Genomic DNA, 22,905 nt, shown 5'->3' with positions numbered 1-22,905 from the left:
TGAACGTTCCGGCTCCCGAACAATCGAAAACCAGAAGTGACTGTTCCGGTTTGCGAACGTTCTTTTAGAAGCCGAACGTCCGATGGTGCTTCCACAGCTTCTGATTGGCTGCAGGACCTTCCTGCAGCCAATCAGAAGCCACGCTTTGGAAGTCGAACGTTTCGGAAGTCGAACGGACTTCCGGAATGAATTCTGTTCTACTTCCAAGGTACGACTGCACTGCATTGGGCTAGTTGACCCTTGGGGATCCCTCTCAATTGTACAGTTCTATGTAGATAGCCTACTTTGGGCTCTAAATCACTAAGCCCTTGGTTCACATACTATCTCTTGCCTCACTACATGGACTTAGGCCCCTCATGCCATCTGCAATATGGTGCTGATCATGCTACCCTACCTCACAAGGTTGTTGTTAAAGAATGATCACAAGGTAACAGATGCAAAGCACTTGGAAAGCAGTATACAAACGCTAGATAAAGGAGAACAGCATTTTAATGGTCATTTGTCAGAGAGTTAAAAATTTCCACATTGGCAGAGGGTCCCACAGAAATCTGCCCTGAGACAGAGTACAAGAAGGGTCAGGAAGAGCTTGTGGCTAGACATGGTGGAAGAAGGAAGGTCCGCCCCCTTTTGGAGATTTGATAGCTGTGGTTTTCCTCACAAGCGAAGGCTAAGAGTCACTGCAGGTCAGGTTCCAGTGCCCCCACATTGATAGCACAGAGCAGTATAGCAGCCCCAAGGTTGCAAAGTTGTCCCCCCTCTCCGCCCTGCCTCTCAAATCCCTCATTTGAGAAAACAAAAGGTCAGGGGATGTGATAATGTCTTTCTCTTTCTCTCGGGGTCCCTTGCGCTGTTGGCAAGGAGCTGTATTGGTGCCCATCCCCCAGGGGGAAAAATCACTTTATTACAATAGCCACATTAGAAATTACTACATTTTATGAGAGCCAAGAACTCAAAAGCATCCAGAATGAGGACAGGGTGAAGAGAAAAGGCACATAAACTTGCACGTCCTCATGCTGTGGACGGGGAGGCTGCTGCGTTTTATTTCTTACTTTAAAAGGCGACCGGATGATGAAATGAAATAATAATAATCACGGTTCAAGGACACATTCCAAGACCAGCACCTGAAACTTCCAGGGGAAGAGGACTCAACATCACTGCCCTCCCCAGCGTTTCCCATCTGCTGCTGTCAGCCTCCTCTGGAGGAGAGATGAGGGAGATAGCTGTAAACAATCTAGCCTGGTGAGAAGACCCTCTCCTCATTTCAGATAGGCTGCTGGGGCTTTTTGGAATGCAGTAAGACTAGCAGTGGAACTTCCACCATCACTGCCCTCCCCAACACTTCCTTTTCGTCGCAGGAAGCCACTCCCTGGAAGTCAGAGGAAGGATCCAGGTGCAAGTCATCTAGCCTGGCAAGAAGACCACTCCCTCCCTCTCTGAACGCATTCAAGCCTCAACCAGAGCCAGGGCTTTTTCGGCCGTGGCCCCGATCTGGTGGAACGCTCTGTCACAAGAGATTAGGGCCCTGCGGGACTTGACATCTTTCCGCAGGGCCTGAAAGACAGAGCTGTTCCACCAGGCCTTTGGCCAAAGCACAGTCTGACCCCCTCCTTCTGTAATCCTCATAGAACTCTAGCCCTATGGTTGCCATTAATTTGATTCTGAATTGATTTTAGAATGTATTTCAATTAATTGTCTGTGATTTTATGTAAATTGTGCTATTTTTACTGTTGTTAGCCGCTCTGAGCCCAGCTTTGGCTAGGGAGGGCGGGATATAAATAATTTTTTTTATTATTATCATCATTATTATTATTAGGACTGTGGAGTGAACCAAGATCAGCCCCTACAACTTTCTGCTCTGAACATTTAAGTCTAGATCATTCCTTCTGTCATATTGAATTTATTCTGTTCGCTAAAATTGTCGGTTTTTGTCCTGTTTGGATTTACTGGTGACTTCCCCTTATGCTTGTATTCTGAATGTTTGTTGTAGGCCACTTTGGGCACACAGCTCACGGTGGAAAAGACGGCCAGTGTGGTGTTGTGGTCAGAGTGTTGGACTAGTACCTGGGAGAACCACGGTTCAATTCCCTACCCAGTCATAAAGATTGCTGGGTGACCTTGGGCTGCCTCAGCCTACCTCACAGGGTTGTTGCGGGGATTTAATGAGAACGGGGAGAACCATGCATGTATGCCACCTTGAGGCTCCTTGGAGGAAAGGCAGAATATAAATGCAATAAATAAAATATCAGTTCCAGCCAGGCAAAAGCACTCAAGCAGGGCTTGGAGCAGAGCCAGCAAAGGCTGGAGCCAGCAGTTAGTGGGAGAATCTTGTGGGTCAGGAGGAATGGCCACTTTTGGCTCGTGGGACTGAGATTCCCCACCCCGATCTAGGAAAAACAGCACTTTTCAGTAGAATGACACCTGCAGACAGTACACACAGGAGTCAATTGAGACTTGGGGGCAGCACACACACTAAGCTTTAAAGCACATTCCTCTCAAAGAATTCTGGGCACTGTAGTTTATTAAGGGCTGCTGGGAATTGCAATTCTGTGAGGGGTAAACTGCAGTCCCCAGAATCCTTTGAGGGAAAGAATGTGCTTTACAGTTATAGTGTGCATACAGCCAAAGTCATGAGTAAGTTAAGCTGTTGTCTACTCAATGGAGGATGATAGCTCAGCAGAAGATCACCTACTTTACAGAAGGTGACTGGGTCAACCCTTGTTGTCACCAGTTAGAGGGATCAGAAAAACCTATTCCTGAGACCCTGGAGTAGACTACGTGGTGCCCTTCAGATCCTTTGGACCACAACTCCTACCAGTCCCACTAGGGATGACCAATGGTCAGGGATGCTATAGACCAGCAATATCTGGAGAGCACCAGGTTGGAGAAAGCCAGAGTAAACAAGTACCTTTGCCTTTGTATAATGCTGCTTCCTATGTTCCATATGATTAGAAGTGCCTTACTTTGCAAGGAGACCCCTATCTCAGTAGTAGAGAGGGTGTGTTTTTTTAATAGATCTGACAATACCCACAGGAATGATCAGGAAAAAAGAAAAAAGGTTACCAGCCTGCAGAGCTTTCGATCTCTCACAGTGGGACATGCCCCAGTCCTGCGGTGGACCTCAGCAGGAGAGGAGCCAAGGAGTTGGGTTGCCCATCCCACTAGTGTCTCAGTTTACATATTCCTTCCCGGTGGTGTGAATGGAAGAGGCAACCCATCCCGGGGTCCTCTCCTCCATTGCAAGGTAAAGGCAGATTCCAAACGGGAACTCAAATATGAATTTAAGGAAAGAGCCACTGTTATGGAAATGTTGTAATTTAATAAAAGTCCAGCACACTTTTTGGATGTTAGTATCCTATTTAAAAAATGGAGCAAAGCATTGCAGGTCTCTCTCTTTCTCTCTCTCTTATATGCCCTGAGCTCTTGGGACTGGACAGGCTACAAATCTAAATCAGCCAAATGAAAAGCCGGTCCCTAAAATGAACAGAGTGGCTAAGGAGCAAATCATCAAGAGCCGGGTTGCTACTGTGCTTGGATGCCATCTGCACAGGTTTCCACAGGGCACAGAAGGCAGCTAAGCTGCAAAAGGAGCCCCAATATATCACTGTGGCCACATGAACTCTTCCTTCCTTTCTTTCTGTCTTTCTTTCTGTCTTTCTGTCTTTCTTTCTTTCTTTCTTTCTTTCTGTCTTTCTTTCTTTCTTTCTTTCTTTCTTTCTTTCTTTCTTTCTCTCTTTCTTTCTTTCACACGCACATACACACAACTCTGATACTCCTGAACAAGCAGCACTAGAGGCTTATTGAAGGATGCTTTGGAACCTCCTACACGCTGAAGGTCGAAACAAGGACGCTACCTCTGTTCCAAACCGAATGAGGCACATCCCAGTGAGAGAGATCAAAAGCAGCTACAGCGCTATGGAAGAAGTATCCACTGGCACCAAGTGAGGTTGGAGCCACCTGAACAGAGCACCTCGAGTTCTGCACAAGTGCAATGAAGCCACGGGATATAGGATGGACCTGCTAGCACAAATCCTGTACACAGATGGTTACGTTCAAGTCAGTTCTACTCAGAGCACACCTGCTGAAATTAACAGACCTAAGTTAGACATGCCCATTAAATTCCAGTGGGTTCATTCTGATTAATATTCTGTTTATTTTCTGTATACACAAGATGTGTTCCTGACTTCACAGTTTTAAAAGTATACTGGTAAATGATGCATGAAAACCATTTTTTTAAGGGAACGCCCCAAATCCCCTGGAAGCAGGCAGAGTGTCTTACATTTGTGGGAGAAGAACTCCTCCCTTCAATGCAGTTACCACAGCTTGTGAATTGGACTTGTAAAGAAGACTACAGATGTCACTAGACTACGATTTCTTTTTACTACGAACCTTTAGTTGTATGCTAGCTGTGGAGAAGAGGGGAAAGCCTCCTCTCTGCAGCCAGCACAGAAATAAATGCAGCCCACTAGACTCTTAGCAGGCTACTAAAAATATTTCCTTCCGCCAAGTGCCCTGATGGTGGAGGGACAGGGAGATCTGCCCCTTCTCTGGCAATCTGGGGCTACCTGGAGAGTCATTAAACGCAAGACTGGCACTACACACCCCATTCTTTTTTCTCTCTCTCCCCACCCCCCAATATCCACAAGGTTCAACCTTTCTTCCCAGTCTCTGAAAGAGGCTTAGACACCGAATTTCAACTTCTCCACAAAACAGAGCTTGTTTAACAACGTGTAACAATTTAATACGTGAATTTGCAAAATATAACCCACCAATACACAATGTGAAGGACAATAAGTAAGTAGTAGCAGAAGAATTAAGTCCATTTGCACACACACCCCACTTTTCCACAGAAAGGTTTTGCCCAAAGCGGCTTACAGGAAGATAAAACAAACATAGCTGGTCATATCGATAAAAACAGTTAAAGATATATCAAAACACACAGTTTCAAAATGCACAGATAACGACAATGAAAACAGCAGCCCCGGACTAACACAAAACTTTACAAGTGACGGACCACTAAACATTAAAAGCCTGTTAGAACAAGAATATGTCTTTTAAGTGCTGAATGTCATCATCCAATCCATCACGATGTAGAAACCAGTGCTTATTGCATTTCACGGTTGGGTATTCAGTACAGAACTCCTACACCCAACCCCTACTTCACTGTATATGTGGGACTGGACCCAAAAGGTTTACACACAGGTAGAAATATGTTCACAGAGCCCTTGGACCAGAAGATTTCAGTATGCAGGATAGTACGCACCCCAGAAATGATCTCTTTCAGCTTCTGCCTTCTGGAAGAAGGTATAGGGTTATAAAGACCATGACTAGCCGCCTGAGAAACAGTTTCTACGCAAACGGTTCTAAACGCAGCATAAGGAGTCTCTATAGTATATTGTATTTTAAAATGGGGTTTCAGAGTTTTTAGGGGTTTTTGAATGTCTTATGTAGATTTTTCAATTTCATTGTTCTGTATGGGACAATGACAATAAAGATATCATATCGTATCGTAACGACACCAGGGAAGAGGCCACACATAATCACACAGCCAACTCACAGCAGCACATGATCAGTCCACCCATGTACAGCCACTCAATCGTTACCTTTCTTAGAGAGCCGCTCCACCCGCCGCGCCTCGATCTTGTCACACTTCCGATACCTGCCAGTTAGCCAGACATGACATGGTCAGAGCAAAGAAATCAGCCACAAAGAAATTCTTATCTGGCCCACCAGCGCAGGAGGAGCTGAAGGAGCTTTGGCCCACCCCACCCCACCAAGGCAGCAAAGGGTCAGGCCCACAGTACGTGGTCTTGCTCAAAGAAGATAGAAGACTGTGGAGCTAGACACCAGCAGTGATGGAAAGCTGGCCAAATACTCCTCAGTGGGGAAGAAAGCCCCATCTGAGAAAGGAAAGGCTCCTTTCTTGCCAGTGGCATTCATTTGTTTGTAAGATTTGTATGCTGCAATTTCATTGAAAATATCAAAGCAGTTTACAGCATATATAATAAAATACATGTGGTTTTTTAAATTAACCCCCCCAACGCACACAGCTATCAATTACAGAAGATGTATTCTTAATTGTCTGCATAAGCCTAGTAGCAAGGAGAAGTTTAAGCTAATGCCTGAAGGTTAAAACAGAAGGTGCCTGCTGAATCTCTGCTGGAAGAGCTTTCCACAGGACTGGGGTTGTTTTATATTATTATTATTATTATTATTATTATTATTATTATTATTATTATTATTATTCTGCCCTTCATCATAAGATCTCAGGGCAGTTCCCAGAATAAAATGCAGGATACAAACAAGTAAAACAAAACAACAAAGCAATAACATGTACAAATGCATGGTGTAGCCCATAGTAACTCAGGTCCTTCTTTTAAAATAACGTACTTCTAATCTCCGCGGCTATGGGAAACAGTAGGAGCCTCCAGATTTACTAATATTTTGTGGGAGGGATTGGTGTGCACAATTTAGAAGTGGATTAAAGTGCTCTGCAGCCCTAGGGGCAACTAATCCACTTTTTTATTTTAAAAATTCAGACAAGTTCATCGAGCACTGGGGAAAGTTCACGGATTATCTGAAAAGCATATGCTAGTGGGATTTAAAGAGGCTTTGTGATAGTTAAAGATGTATTGTAAAAAAGAAATAGAAATGAAAGGATAATATTAATTGGCAATATTAAATATAGAAAATGCGTAAAAATAGAAAATATGGATGATTGGTGGAGGAGCTGGTGGAAGTACAAAAACTGGAAATTTGTGAACATTGTTGTGATGATGAATTTGGAAAAGGGAAAATGTAATAAAAATTATTATTAAAAAAAATCAGACTTTTTGGAGTGAGGGAAGTGATGGGAAAATGCATCATGGAATAAGATGCACAAACCACTCCACAAGCAGATCAGGATGGTTGCTCATTGTCATATAACCTCCCCACAAGCAAATCAGGACATGTGCTCTATAAATAGGTTCCTGGGGGAGCCTACTGCCCGTACAACATATAGCCATCCTCTCACCTTCTTGCATGACAGAACAGACTCGGCTCAGAAACCTCTTCTGCATAGCTATTAAAAACACAGGAGTCCCATCCTCCTTGACACCTGTCCACCCTTCTGAGGATGACTCAAGCTAAGAGAGGGGGATGCAGCTTCCCAAGGCTGTGGCACATCTCCAGGTTCCCCATCCCCCCCAAAAAGTTGCTAGTCCCTGCTTTCTACCACTGCTGTTTAGATGCCTCAAGTTGAGATTAAACCAAACAGCTCACCTTTGCCAGAACTACCTGCATGCAAGAAGGTGAAGCTGTTGAGTTCACCATGATTGGTAGGTGAGGTGTGAGGAACCTTTTTCAGGCTGAGGATTGCGTTCCCTAATGGAATTTCAAGAGAAATGAATGGGAGCCACTACCAAATATAGTGCAAGGGAAGAATAAGGATGAGGGCAGAAAACACTGCCCAAATAATCCTGATTCCGGATGGGCACCACCATTTTATTTCTGTTCTTCCACTCGATTTGGACACCCTTTTATTTTAAGAATCCTGCGTAAGCTGCTTTTATAATTCCTATAAAGTGGGACGTAAGTATGCTAAATAAACAAACCACCCAACCACTTCCAGACTTCACTGGAATTGGCACGTGGTTGGGCAAATATGCACCTGTGCTCCCCAATCCAACAAGAGACATGCTGCTGTAGTATGCAGATCGCCATTGTCAAAATGGGGCAAACATCTACACACTTACAGGCCTATCTTCCCTGCCTTAAGGCTTGGGAACTTGTTTTGCAAGTAGTGGCTGCCAAGGCATTGAGCAGGCAAGATTCTGCAGCCAAAACCGAGCTCTGCACGGGAGCTGCGCAACTCCAGCATCTACCTAACCTCAGCCACAAAACCACTGGACGTCACCTATTTTCTTGGCTGGGCAGAGAACTCTTTGGTCATAGCTCCCAGTTCCCAAGCAGCACAGAAGAGAGAAGCCGGAGGGCAAAATTCAGCAAAGAACTGGGAGCCCCCCAGGACATACTCACACGCAGCACTGCTTCTTGGTGTTTGGCCCGCCAAACTTCGGCTTGTCTAGGCAGTTGATGCACTCCCCACAGTCCTGCAGCTTCAGGCAGCCTTTGCACTTCCCACAGCGCGTCATTCTGTTCTTCTTGCCGTGGTGGTGGTGGTGGTGGTGGGAGACGTGGCGACGCACAGGGGGTGGCGCGGCCTTGACGGCGGTATCTGCCTTCACTTGCTTCTGGTGGCCGCTTTCGCTCTCTGAGGCTGAGGAGGTCTCTGCGGAAGGGAAAGTTCAAAAAGATGACCGGAATGCAGCTCCATCTTGAGGCCCCTGAGAGCATCTCTGTACGTCACCCAAATATTTCTATGGGCGCAAGGAAAGCTCGGTGCAGCCAATGTAAAAAGGACCAGGCCACAAAAGGGATCTGATTCACTTATTAGGTCAGAGAATCATAGGGTCATCAAGTTGGCAGGGACCTCTGGGGTCATCTAGTCCAACCCCCAACTAAGCTAAAGCATCCATGACAGGTGGCCATCCAACCTCTGCTAGAAACCTCCAAGGAAGGAGAGTCCACAACCTCCCAAGGGAGACCGTTCCACTGGTGAACAGCTTTCCAAAGAGTCAGACTTTTAATTAGGTAAGACTGTGTGGTATTGGCAAGAAGGGAACTCAGCCCGTATAAAGGCTCCTGCATTTTCACTTTGAAACTAAAGGCTTAAGTATGAAATTGCTCCTCCCAAAGAAAGTACAGGCAACTCCTCGTTTACGTGCCTCTGATTGATGCCTAACTGCACAACTGCACGGAAGTGAATTTAAAAATGACAAAACAGGCCTAGAAGAGCCCAGAAGGGGCAAAAAAGGCACGGAAACAGCACCCAGCAATCCCAGGAGCCTTTGCACCAACCTCTGAGGCCTGAAGAAAGCTGGAGTTTGAACAATGAAGTTTGGAGTGAGGAACCGTTCACACGGAAGTCCCCTCCCATGGGGCTTCTGTTGGAGGAGGCCCTGTCCCTCACCTCCATCAACTGGGCCTGAGCAATACAGTCGTACCTTGGTTGTCGAATTCATTCTGGAAGTCCGTTGAACTACCGAAAACGTTCAACAACCAAGGCACGGCTTCCAATTGGCTGCAGGAGCTTCATGCACCCAATCGGAAGCTGCGGGAGCCATGCCAGACATTCGGCTTCCAAATAATGTTCGCAAACTGGAACACTCACTTCCGGGAGCCAAAAGGTTTGAGTCGGAAGTCATTCGGGATCCAAGCTACAACTGTATCTGGTTTTCAACATTGTGGTATATCACCAGCCAAACATTGTGATATACTGATATACCATAATGTCTGAAATAAGGATGGGGCTATGTAGAAGCAATGGCTTGGCTTCACTTTTTTTTTCACATTGTGATTTTTGCATAGCACAGACACATATACATCATAAGTCGTGATATATTGCCAGGTCAAAAATTATGAAACTGGCATCACAATACGGACTTCGAACTGGTTTTGGATGCTATAACACCCAGCCCTAACACACATCATGATTTGCAATATATTGCCAGGTGAAAAATTATGAAAGCGATAGAACGATACGGAATTCAAACTGGTTTTGGACGATATAGTTTTATATTGCCCAGCTCTGCCATCAGTCCTAGCCAAAACCAGTGTCCCCTGAATATGGCATGATGGCAGTGCTCTCCAGGATCTGTGCAGAGCTAACACTGGTTTTCCAGTCTTCCTTATAGCTCCCCTGATTATTCCACCGAGGATCAATAAACATCTTTGCCACATAGCTACAGAAGGAGGTACCACATATTAGTGTGCCCATTAATAGCCCTGTGATCTTGCAGCTCAAGGCTCAAGTTATCATGCTCACCCTTTAAAAAGAGGCCACAGAGCGTAAAGAAAAGAATGCTTCAAGCTGGCACCCCCACACAACCACTCACCCTCTACTGTGGGCGATGCAGCGATCTCCTCCCTCTCCCGCAGAGGCAGGGCACTGAGGCGCGGCACATCCTCTGGCACCATGGCACGAGACTGCCCCAGGGCCACTGAGGCATGCCGACACACGTGCTTGATCCGAGGGCCCTGAACGGGGGACTCTTGGCCCTGCAAGGGAAGAGAATTAGGATCGGACATGGGCATGAATGGTAAACAGCAGGGCCGGCCCTGAAAAACCACCCCCAGTTCTCAGTGAACCTGTACCACCCGGCGCTTGCCAGGAGTACAGAAAAGGACTGCACTGCTAAAAGCCACTGGCAGGCCAGGCCAAGAAAGGCAATCTGCGCAGAGGATACCTGTGTCTACATAGGATCCATTGCTCTAGAAACCAGAATCATCGTCACTAACCGGAGTTCAGCTACACCACTGTATATACATGCAAATAGTTACCTGCTTCCTGTCCTCTTTCCTGTCCTCTTCTGCCACTTTGAGTTCAGTAGTCACCTCCTGCTTAACGGGAACCTTTGGAGTCTCAAAGAGCTCAGTATTGACTGTTTGACACCCCTATAGAGAAGAGACACACAGATGAAAGGTAGTTAGTTGGTTAGTTAGCATTTGAGACTCTTTTTGCGTATACCAAATGTCCCAAGCAACACTGGCCACTCCCCATCATAATGGCAGCTCTCAGCCTGCAAATGTGTTTGTGGAAACTGATCTGTAATGCCAGTTGCACAAACACAGAACATGCCCATATGTATGGTGCTGTCCAGATATTGCTGAGACTCCAACTCCCATCAGCCCCAGCCAGCATGGTCAATGGTCAGGGATGCTGGGAGACATAGTCCACAACTTCTGGAGGGCACCATGTTGGCTAACTTATGGAGACACAACTGCATTGCAAAGCACTGGACACACCCTCTGAACAGTCCAATGGCTGGTACTAAAAATTCAGACTCTCTTTAAAAAGCAAAACAAAGATGACACTGGAAACCCACAGTCTTGGCTCCCTAAAAGTGAAGGCCATTTGCGTGGGACTCGTGAAAACAAGAGGTGCTTCAGTGGGAGCTGTGTGACTTCTACTCTCAGTATAGCTATTGTATCTCAATCACCATCTTCAGCCTCAGCCTCTCTCTCTCCCTCCTTCTTCCCCTGAGGGTCATCTAGTCCATTGCTGTGCATTACTGGTCTATTTCAGGGTTCTTGGCTTTTCTTCCCCAACACACACACAAAAATCAAAAGCTATGGGGGGGGACCCCAAACATTAATTATACAACCAGAAACAAAGCTTTCAAAATGGAAGCACATGCATTTATGCACAATTGCTCTTTATGTTAATGTAATAAAATCAAAGGGTGCTTTCTGAATGCAAAATGGAGAATTTCACTTACCTAGAAATTTTGGTTGTTCAAAGAATATGAGGTTTAGCTTATTTAAACACAACTCCAGACTCTTTAGACACAGATTTAAGTAGAAAAGGTATTCCCAAGTAAGAGTCAAGCACAGAACATAATCTACAATGCAGAATTCAGCATCCAGAAACTCTCTGCTTTCAGACTTTTAAAAGCTAGTGTTACAATCCTAAGATTACAATCAGAGGCTTGAAGGTGTGTGGTCAATGCCTGATCAGATCTCAGGTGTGTGTGTGTTTTGTGGAGACCATTTCAGCTGCGAGTTTTGGAAGACATGCTCCCTACCTTACAGGCCTTTTTCCACCTGCCCTGGGAAGGCGGGGCCTTGACTGACTCGTTACAAAAGCTGAGGCTGTTGAACAGACTCTTTGGCTGGAGTATTATTTAGCAGGTTTTGTGGGGAAGGGAGGTTTGCTGCCGTTATCGATATTAATTTTTCATTTCTTTATTTTAGATCTTATGATTTACGTGGAAATTGTTCAATGTGTACTTTTTGATGTTCCATTAATTGTTTATGACTTCTGTTATATTTGTAGTTATGAAATGTTTTCATGTTGCAAGCCGCCTCGAGCACTGTTTTAACTTTGGGAAAGCGACATACACATAAAACGATCAATTGATGGTGGGAAAGAGATGTAGATTTTGCTGTGGCCAGGGGCTGGCTTTCAGTACCCTGCCTGACTTCCAGCCCTGACAAGCAGACGTGAAGTTATGCAAAACAAGTAGATCTGCTTAATCTGCATAATCTAAACAGGTCACCATTTTCCTTGCAAAGGACTTTTGATTACTTTAGCACATTGCCCTGGATGTGGCCATGCCATGTGTTGGTCTTTCTTAGAACTGCTGTGCACATCTTTTTTTGTCTGGGAGAAGGGCCAAAGCTTGGTGGCAGAGCAGAGAGTAGAAATAAAAGGGAAGTTCTCGCGATGGAGGGATGTAAGAAGTGGATTCCCCCAAGGATCAGTATTTTTGCTTGTTTATAAATCACCTGCATTTAGGGATGAGCAATGAGGTGGCCAAGTTCTCTGATGACACCCTAGTGTGCAACATGGTGAGGGACTGCGAGGAGCTCCCAAAGGATGCACCCAAGCTAGGTGAATGGGCATTAAGATGGCAAATGTGATTCAATGAAACAAGGGCAAAGTAGCACACGCTTGGGTAAAAAAAATCACATACAGTGGTACCTTGGGTTACATACGCTTCAGGTTCTAGACTCCGCTAACCCAGAAATAGTACCTTGGGTTAAGAACTTTGCTTCAGGATGAGAACAGAAATGGTGCTCTGACAGTGTGGCAGCAGCAGGAGGCCCCATTAGCTAAAGTGGTGCTTCAGGTTAAGAACAGTTTCAGGTTAAGTATGGACCTCCGGAATGAATTAAGTACTTAACCCGAGGTACCACCATATATGGGGTAAGGGGGTTCTGAACCGGCAGTGAATAAAAGGAAAAGGGTTACTGGAGCCATGGTGAATAGCTCGATACAAATGCAGTCCCAACATGCAGTAGTGTGGAAAAGGCAAATTCCATGTTAGGGAAAGGGATTGAAAATAAAACTGCCAATATAATAATGCTGTCATACAAATCTATATAGCGTGCCTGCACTCAGGATTACTGCATATGGTTCCAGTTACCACACCTCAAAAAGGATATCATAGGGCATGGAAAAGTTAAATCAAAATGATCCCGAGGCTGGAGCAACTCACCTATGAGAAGGGCTGGGTGAAATAAGATTTCAATTTTGCGATGTATCACTAGTCAAACACCGCGATATTGTGATACACCGCGATGTTGAAAAGCAAAGGGAGGAACAAGCTGCTTTGGGTGGGGCCCCACGATGCACTGGGGTGAAGCCGCCTCAGCAGGAATGTCAGCAGTTTCACCCCGGGGTGGGTCTTCTGGGCCCCCGGCCAATGCAGCTTGTTCCTCCTTGTGGGTGCTGGTGGCAGTGTAACTCAGGAGCGATGGCGGTTTCACCCACGATATACCGCCAGGTGAAGGCACCACCACACTCTGGCCCTCAAATAAGTCCTGGGCGATGTATCAACTATACCTATGAGGAAAGGTTACAATATTTGGGACTTTTAGTTGAGAAAGGGTAAGTTTTTCTCCTTCCCTCATAATACTGGAATCCAGCGTCATTCATTGAAGCAGCATGTTGGAAGAATCCAGATAGGAAAAAAGGACATGCTTCTTCACACAGAGCGGAGTTTAACTATGGAATCTCCTGCCCCAAGATCTAGTCATAGCCAGTGCTCGAAACTCCCATTGTTCTAGGCACATTTTGCGACAGGGGATTTCATCAGTGCGAGCGGTTTCTGAGCTCTGGGTGCAGTACTGCGCCTAAGATTTCAGATTAAAACTGCAGTGTGGAAGAAAGGAGGACCTTTTTCTGCCTCACCACTTTCAGCTAATCTCTGAAGACTGGAGAAGAGACCCTCTTAAGAATATTAGGGGGGTGGGCAAGGGAAGAACTAGGCCATGTGAAAAATGAACATAACATTTTAGCTGCAGTTCATTCATTTTCAGCTTTGTATTCCTGTTATAAAAAGTACACCTAGACATTCCGTTGTTGCACCCATAACCTAGGTTTAAGGTGCCACTTAGCTTCTAGCTTTCATATCTCAGTTTCTAACACTGGTCATGGCCCACCAGTTTGGATGACAACTTGGTGGAAGACAGGTCTACCAATGGCTACCAACAACAGGATCAGAGGCTGTATTCCTCTCTGAACCTACCTGTTCCTGGAAGGCATAAGTGGGACCTGGTGTTGCTCTCAGGTCCCGCCTGGCCATTGTGAGAACAGGTTGTTGGACTGGATGACCCTTTGGTCTCATCCAGAAAGATTCTTAGGTCATAGCCTTATTTGGCTGGCCCAATTATCACAACTTCTTTTAATGCAGGGATGGAGAACCTGTGGTCCTTCCAATGTCGTGACCGCTGGCCATGCTGCATGCAGCTGATTCAATAACACAGTTGGTTAGAGCATGGTCTGATGATGCCTAGGTTGCAGGCTCAATTACAGTATGGGACAGCAGCATATTCCTGCATTTCAGGCCGTTGGACTAGAGGATCCTCAGGGTCCCCTCCAATTCTATGATTCTAAGTACCCCATCTCTGTTTTAATGGAAAAAATGACCTATGTGGACCCTTATACAGGGTTAAGGTTAAGTTTACCCACAACGTCTCTTGATGAACAGTACACAGTACCACAGTGGGGCATGGAGCTTAAAAACAAAACAGATGAAGCAAAATCATTAACCAAGGCCCCAAAGACCACCAACATTTTCTTCTACAAATACATAGCCTTGCCTATCATGCCAAAGCCTTGCCACTCCCACCCGAGGCTTCTCTTACCGGCGTCATTTTGAAGTGCTTCTGCTGATCGATCTTGTACAGCTGCACCTTGGCACGAGTGAGCAAGCTGTATACCTTATCCATGCTTGACAGCTGGGTAATAAGGGGCTTTGGCTCCTCTGGAGGGGGCTTCAGTGCCTCCGAGCGCAGGCTAGCTGGCTCTCCCTCACTCTCTGAACTCTCAGCTGCCACCTCCTCCTCCTCCTCCTCCTCCTCCTCTTCCACTTCCACTTGGGCCGACGGAGGCAGAATCCTCCGGATGGCCACCTTGTGAACTACGCCAGGAGAATTGACATCCTCCATGGTGATCAGCTCTTTGCCCTGAGCCCCAAGTGGCCTAGAAACCTCTGGGAAGAGGGGCAGGGCAAGGTGGTTCGTCCTTCCCAACAGCTTCTTGCCACTGCGGGTCACCACTGGCTCGTAAGGGAGCAGGAGACCCTCTTGCTGCAGTGCGGGGAGGTCCCTCCTGAGCTCGGGGGACGCAGGCACTAGATCAGATTCCTCAGGAGACACCGTCAGAGATTCGTAGATCTTCAGGTGTGCCTCGCTGGGTGTGAACTGGGGGGCTCGCAGCAGCGGGGTCCGCTTGGCCGGGGGAGATGGGGTTGGCGCTGGAGTGCTGAGCAAAGGAGACGAATCTTCGCAAGGAAGATGGAAGAGCGCCTTGCCTGTATCCTTGGGGGGTGACGGGGGGCTCAGCGAGGTCCACCTGAATGTGGGCTCCCGAAGGATGGAACGGCGCTTCTCAGGTAGGGCAGGAATGGAGGAAGTTAGGAGGGGCACGCTGGGGGAAGGCGGGGGCGACAGGGCCCGAGAGGTATCTTTATCAGGGGAGCTAGGGGCTGGGGGAGTCAGCTGAAGGGGAGTCTCCAGCAACGGCAGCATGGGAGTCTCCTGCTTGTCTGCACAAGGCCCATCCGCTGCAGCGCTTTCCACGGGCTTGGCTGCCTTCTGCGGAACCTCGTCCATAAAGCGACGGGGGGTCCGGATGAGGCGCGACGAGCGGGCGCTCACCACGGGCATGATGAACTGGCGGATATTCTTCAGGAAGTTGGCCTTGTGACCTGGCACCTCTTCGAAGCCAGGCCCGCCAGGCTGCTGTGCAGCTGCTAGAGCCTCCTCCCTGGCTTTGGCCGGCAGGTGCTGAGAAGCCAAACGCTGGGCCCGCTGCGTAGCGGTCAGGGGAGGACGCCCGCGACCCCTTTTCAAACACTGCGCCCGCGTGGAAAGGGCAATGCTGGAAGTCCCCTCCTCGGAAACAACTCCTGACCCGTCACTCTGCGGGCAGGGCTGCTGGTGCTCTTGTTGGCCAGCTATCTCACTGGGCGAAGCAGGAACGCCACCTCCCGGTGCTGGAGCTTCTGGTTCTGGCTCAGAAGCCTCCAGCTCCAGGACAGGATCCTCTGACAGTTGCTCAGGTTCTTGGGCAATCACCTCCAGTTGTGGCTCTGGCTCTGGGGCAGCAAGTTCTGGCTGGGGCTCCGGCTCCGGCTCCGGCTCTGGGAAAAGGACTTCTGCCTGAGATTCTGGAGTAGAAGACTCCTCTTTCTGTTCCGGCTCTGGGGCAGACCCATCTGACTCTGACAAAGGTGCCTCTGACTCCGATACAGACCGGGAAGGAAGTGGGGAGATTCCCTTCCTCGGTACAACGCTCCACTTCCTCTTGCGGCCCCTCCTGTGCCCGGGAGTTTTTAGCCGGACGTGGGTCACCACCAGCTGGCCGGACTTGTGCCGCTTGGCCTTTGAGAAGAACTTCAGGATGAGTGGCGGCTTCTTCGGGGGCTCCTGGGGCGGAGGGGAGGGGCTGGCCGCTTGGCAAGGCGAGGGTGACCGAGGGCTGCTGCTGCTGCTGGGTTCCAGGGTGGAATCTGGAGCTTTGGTGCTTTGACAAGGAGGCTTGGGTCTCGCAACGAGCCTCTTTGTGAAAGAGCCCCGTGGCCGGCCTCGCGGCCTGGGCGACACAACGGAGTTGAGGTCCTTCTCCATTTGTGACGGGAGGGCAGGGGAGACGGAGGGTTTCGTGGGGTCGCCAGGCTCTGGGTCTGCTTCAGGCTGCTCAGGAAGCATGCCGCCAGCTTGGGGGCTGGAAGCCGACAGCCGATCTGTCCTTGCTGGAGACCCCTTGTTGCTCTGAAGCAGCTCAGCCAAAGCCTTCACCATCCGCTCCCGCTGGGATTCCACAGCTCTCTGCTTTGACAGCCGCTTGGAAAGGGTGTCCTCAGCAAGCCCCTTTTTTTTCCGACCACGTGCCGGCAGCACTGCGCCTGTAAGGAGAGAAGGAAACCTTGGCTGTCAAAATGCCTCTGGAGTTTCCAACCTACAAGGGCAGTGTGTACAGCACCAGGCCCTGGATATAACATGCTGGGAAGCGCACCTCCAGAGAGCAGAAGGATTCTCAATACTTCAACTTGCAGACAGTTTTGTCGAAACAGTTAAACACTTGGAGTGGTCACTTACAGTAAGCAAACAACTGCTTCCAGGTGAGCACATGTGGCACCACTGACAGCATGTGCACCGAGGCAGCACCAATAATTCCATACTAGCAGGAAAACATAGGACACTGAAGAAGGCATTTTCTTCGACCAATGATTAGTAACATGTATTCCCCACTTTTGAGGAGTCAAGAATTTTCAGCACCTATGCTCCAGAGCTCCCTGTCTGTTGATAGGACAGTCACTATCTTGTTATTGGTGCCTACTAAAAACTCCCTTTTGTTTAGGCAAGCCTAGCCAGACATATTTTTTATTTGTTTTTTTATGTCTACTTGTCCTTAAGCTGCAGATTTTATCCACATTTTGACTTTCTTTTAAAGTTTGTTGAATTTATCAATATATAAAGAAATTAATAAGAAAATGCTATTTTATATAAATTGCTTAGACTTCTTTCTTTTAAAATCAAGTGGTCTATACATTTTGTTAAATAAATGTTCTCTCAGATTCTCTTCAGTATTCCCCAGAATGCACCTATAGGGAAGCTGTGATAATACACATTTTTTAAAAATCTCAATCAACTCTTTGCAAGTCAGATGATGAACCAGTTAAACGTTCTTCCATCGGCTGGCAGCCCTTGTAGCAACGGAAAGCAAGAAGACACAATTTGCTAGGAACAAATGTGAAACTCCATATCTGGTAGGCATGCAACTGAGCTAAGTCAAACAGCATGACAAAAAGATGGGAAAAGAGCCGGGCTTCTCACCGCATATTAAATTTCTATGCCACCCTTCATCCAAGGATCACATGGTGGCTGTGTACGTTATGAAAACACAAAAATGCATAACATAGTAACAAAAAAAAAAAATTACCCACCCAGTTTAAAAGACCATAGTTGGCTTAATTAGCCAAAGGCTACCTTTGCTGCTGTTTTAGTTCAAATTTTGGATGCTGTTTTTATATTGTAACTGTTTCATTTTCTCACTTGTACTATGGCATTGGTAGATGTAGCTGTCTATTTTCACTACATGAAGTTGATCTCAGTGTTCCATGAGCTGAAGATCAAGACACACAAGCAGGGCAACTAATTAATATAATGAATTGCTTGCTTCGGACAGCTTTCTTGTAACAAAAAACACCACATCTAGACTCCCTGTGCCTGCTTTTTTTTGTAAGAGAGTCGCACATAATCTAAACATGCTATTAACATGTAACATGTAGTCTGGCCCTCTGTGCCAGTGCTGTGCTTTATTACTATTATTATTATTAGTTTAGTCTGGCTATGCTTGTTTCTGTTCAACAGAATTTCTTAATCGGTTTTTTATGTGTTGTTTTTCCATGTTGCTATTGCTGGGACTTAAATGTGTGTGCAGATGCTCCAGACCACTGTCAGATCAGCCAGAAAACCACCAAGAGGTACCTGCAATGGCACCCTTACCTCTTTTAAACCGTAAAGCAGCACGCAGCGAGCTCTGAGAGGCGTCATCTTCTGAATGGAAGCCCAGGAACTCCTTCTGCCAGGCAAGAGAGAAGGAACTGGAGTCACAAGTGAGGGTCATGTTCAAGGAAGAAACCACCCAGCCTTTTCCTTACAGCAGATCACCCATGTAAGCCAAGGTTAAACCCCTTTCTTCCAACACCGCTGCACAACTCTGGGGTGCCTCCCCATCGCCACCACTGCCCATACAATTCTTTGAAAATAAAGGGGGGGGGAGGATTTATTTACATTTCTAAGTCACACTTTATTCAATCAGATTCCAGGGTAGTGTACAATAGACAAAACACCTGGGCAGGGCTGTGTACAAAGTGTTAATGGCAGAGCAGCAAGACACATGTTCAAAAATACGCCCTGCAGAGTTACTTGGCATCATTCAGATTTGTTTGATGAGAAGTGTCACAGAGCTTATTCAAATGTATGGACATACGGACACCAAAACATGTGTACATCTACTGGGAATTGTGTGCAAAATGGCCAGTTTGCACTTCTCAGAGGAGCAGCAATCAAAGCTTTTTCCGTATGTGGCTGCTGTGAGTACTACAGGGCAAGTCAGTCATTTATTATTATTATTATTATTATTATTATTATTATTACTATTACTATTACTATTATTACTACTATTACTACTACTATTATTGAACTTCATCCAAGAATCCCTGAGCAGTTTACAATATGAAGACACAAAAATACACACCACAAGCAAAAAAAATACTCCCACTTTAAAAGGTCATAAGATGGTTTAATTAGCCAAAAGCCTAGGGAAGAGGGATGTTTTTGCCTAGCTCCTAAAGGTATCTTACAAAGGTGCCAGGTGAGCCTCCTTGGAGAGAGCACTCCACAAAGAAGGGTCTCAGATGATTGATCCATTCACAACTGACACACTGTGTACAAGAGTATCAGCCCAACACATGGGTAACTTTACATGGAAACCCAAGTGCTATGTAACAGTTTCCCCACATCTATACAAAGTAACCTCAAACCCACATCTGAGCACATAGTGGACTCATTTTTGGATGTGCAGAGAAAGTTCCTGGGCCTGCTGTCCCTCTCTTCTGAAAGGTGAGAGTCTGGGGTTCAGCAAAGACAAAAACCCCAGACATAGCCAAAAATTTATCCATGCTGGGGGACTGATTCTAAAGGTCCCAAAGAAATTTAGGGAACTCTCAGGCACTGCATGCAAGGCTGGAGGTAATGGCCGCTTAGTGACAGATGGTATGCAAAACGTACATCAGATTATGGATGCAGCAACTCCTGGAGAAGATCAACAGGGAAGCGTGAGAGCCATTATTCCTCTTTATTTACCTATTTTTCGTGGACTCTCACATTCTATTACATTTGCAGCTACAAAGTGGGTGGTTGCTTCAACAGCTTCTAAATTCGAATTCAAGTCCTTCTGCATCCCCCTGCAGCTGTGCTGCAAAGGGGAAGCATTACTGGTAGTAGACAGCTGCTGTAAGCTGTGGATATGCACTGCACATGCACCAAGATATGCTTTAGTCTATATCAGAGCTGTGGAACCTGTGGTCCTCTAGAAGTCGCTGGACTCCAACTCCCATCAGCACCACCCCAGCTAGTGGATGGTCGGAGATGATGGGATCTGTTGATCTAGCAATCACTGGAGAGTCAAAGGTTCCTCAATCCTGGGCTAGATGCTGCTATTCAGTGCTGATTTGGATATGGCATATGTGTAAACCTAGTAACACCGACCTAGCCAATGCTTCCTCCTTTCTCTCCACTGTGTGCATATAGTATAGCTATAATAAACTGTCAAAGGAAGGCCTACTATTCAGAATTTGCTCATTGTTCCAGAAAGAGTTTTCAGCACTTTTGCACCAAGAGAATTCAGCAGGATCATCTCAAAATGCACCACAGAACATGTGGTCTACTACTGCAGTAGAGAGCAACCAGCCAGGAAATGAAAGTTCCTTATAATTCTTGTGAGTTCTTCATTTTCTAACTGTTGCTCTTTGCTCAGTGCAATGAATGGTGTGAGACAGAACTCTGGGTTCCATTCCGAAATTCTCGGCATGTTTGAGCCAACAGGTGAGACCAAACCTGTGTTCAGCTAAGGCAGCAGGGCAGGTGGGGTAACTGTTATTTTACCCCATTCTTTAGTCAAAAAGAATGCCCCAGAGCAGCCTACAAATGTCAATGATAGCACCTGGTGTGATCTGGCCAAGAAACAGAAACCAGGATAGGACTATGCAGTTAGATGCAAACTTGCTTCTTAATTGAGAGATCAGCAGGGCAGGTGTAGTACCACTTCACCCCTATACTTTATGTCATGTCCAGTCCATTCCATTCCTGTGGGGAAACAGCTATACGTGGGGAATGAATTACAGTGAGGGCAAAACTTTCCCTTCATCCATACAGCTCAGACTAGTCTCACTTCTGGGCTGCAGGAAGAGGGAAAACAATATATTTTAATGCCCATCACCAGAAAAATAGAAACAGGGTTGCGATGAGGTAGAAAAGGTGCTCCCAGTTCCACATCCGTACATACTACAGTGTTGGCACTGCTACTGCAGCAATCATAGAACCATAGAGTTGGAAGAGACCACAAGGGCCATCGAGTCCAACCCCCTGCCAAGCAGGAAACACCATCAGAGCACTCCTGACATATGGTTGTCAAGCCTCTGCTTAAAGACCTCCAAAGAAGGAGACGCCACCACACTCCTTGGCAGCAAATTCCACTGTCGAACAGCTCTTACTGTCACGAAGTTCTTCCTAATGTTTAGGTGGAATCTTCTTTCTTGTAGTTTGGATCCGTTGCTCCGTGTCCACTTCTCTGGAGCAGCAGAAAACAACCTTTCTCCCTCCTCTATGTGACATCCTTTTATATATTTGAACATGGCTATCATATCACCCCTTAACCTCCTCTTCTGCAGGCTAAACATGCCCAGCTCCCTTAGCCGTTCCTCATAAGGCATCGTTTCCAGGCCTTTGACCATTTTGGTTGCCCTCCTCTGGACACGTTCCAGTTTGTCAGTGTCCTTCCTGAACTGTGGTGCCCAGAACTGGACACAGTACTCCAGGTGAGGTCTGACCAGAGCAGAATACAGTGGCACTATTACTTCCCTTGATCTAGATGCTATACTCCTATTGATGCAGCCCAAAATTGCATTGGCTTTTTTAGCTGCCGCGTCACACTGTTGGCTCATGTCAAGTTTGTGGTCAACCAAGACTCCTAGATCCTTTTCACATGTACTGCTCTCAAGCCAGGTGTCACCCATCTTGTATTTGTGCCTCTCATTTTTTTTTGCCCAAGTGCAATACTTTACATTTCTCCCTGTTAAAATTCATCTTGTTTGTTTTGGCCCAGTTCTCTAATCTGTCAAGGTCGTTTTGAAGTGTGATCCTGTCCTCTGGGGTGTTAGCCACCCCTCCCGGTTTGGTGTCATCTGCAACTTTGACCAGGATGCCCTTGAGTCCATCATCCAAGTCGCTGATAAAGATGTTGAATAAGACCGGGCCCAAGACAGAACCCTGTGGCACCCCACTAGTCACTCTTGGGGCGGGGCAGGGGGGGAACGGGACCAAACACTTTGTTTTGCTTTAGTCTGCAAGTGCATGCCTTATTTTTTGTGCAAACTGCAGCAATAGGAGCAAGTGGTGGTTTCAGCTTCTGGGAACTGGAGGTAGCAAACAGGGTTAGCAGAAGAACTGGAACTAGCAACCCTCTCCTCCGCCCCAAACCTGGTGGGCTTTCAGGTAGCGTCATTGGTCTCTCAATCTCATAGTAAAATCAGGTGGCTGAGAGTCTATCAGTTTAGGAAAGAAACAGGGCTACCAACAAAGAAGGCATCAGCGTCCACATACTTGGGGAAAACCATAGATAAAGGAAGACACAAGTTTGTGATCAAAATGACATTTTAGGTGAAGGGAAAGAAAAGAACCCAAACCACCTAACATGAACCTGTGAGCTTAAGAGGATCATTATGGCAGTTGAGCCTCTACATCAGTGTTTCCCAAACTTGGTTCTCCAGCTCTTTTTGGACTACAACTCCCATCATCCCTAGCTAGCAGGACCAGTAGCCAGGGATCATGGGAACTATAGTTCAAAAACAGTTGGAGACCTAAGTTTGGGAAACACTGCTCTACACACACACACACACACCCCTAAAGCAGAGATGGGGAGACTTTTTCAGCCTAAGGGCCACCATTTAAGGAAGAAATATAAATGGTGGGTGGAAACAGAGGCAAAATGGGCACTGCAACAACATTCTAGCCAGGCAAAAGCACTTGGGGGGCACAGCATGGCCAGTGAGGATTGTGGTCTGGGGAGAG

At 46.7% G+C, this 22,905-nt stretch overlaps 1 protein-coding gene across 1 annotated transcript in view; it reads right to left on the bottom strand.

Moving 5' to 3' along the window:
• KMT2B (lysine methyltransferase 2B) overlaps positions 1–22,905 on the bottom strand; it is a 61,799-nt gene that overhangs the window by 29,587 nt on the left and 9,307 nt on the right. Inside the window, 6 exon segments of the mRNA XM_083626678.1 lie at positions 5,601–5,656; positions 8,017–8,269; positions 9,936–10,098; positions 10,381–10,494; positions 14,692–16,955; positions 18,559–18,634. Of these exon segments, the coding sequence (XP_083482804.1) occupies positions 5,601–5,656; positions 8,017–8,269; positions 9,936–10,098; positions 10,381–10,494; positions 14,692–16,955; positions 18,559–18,634 (2,926 nt within the window).

This window comes from Podarcis filfolensis (genome assembly GCF_964270895.1).
Source record: "Podarcis filfolensis genome assembly, chromosome: 8".
NCBI classification, from domain to species: domain Eukaryota; kingdom Metazoa; phylum Chordata; class Lepidosauria; order Squamata; family Lacertidae; genus Podarcis; species Podarcis filfolensis.
The sequence above is the reverse complement of the archived record's forward strand: the minus strand, read 5'-3'. Positions and strand labels throughout refer to the sequence as shown.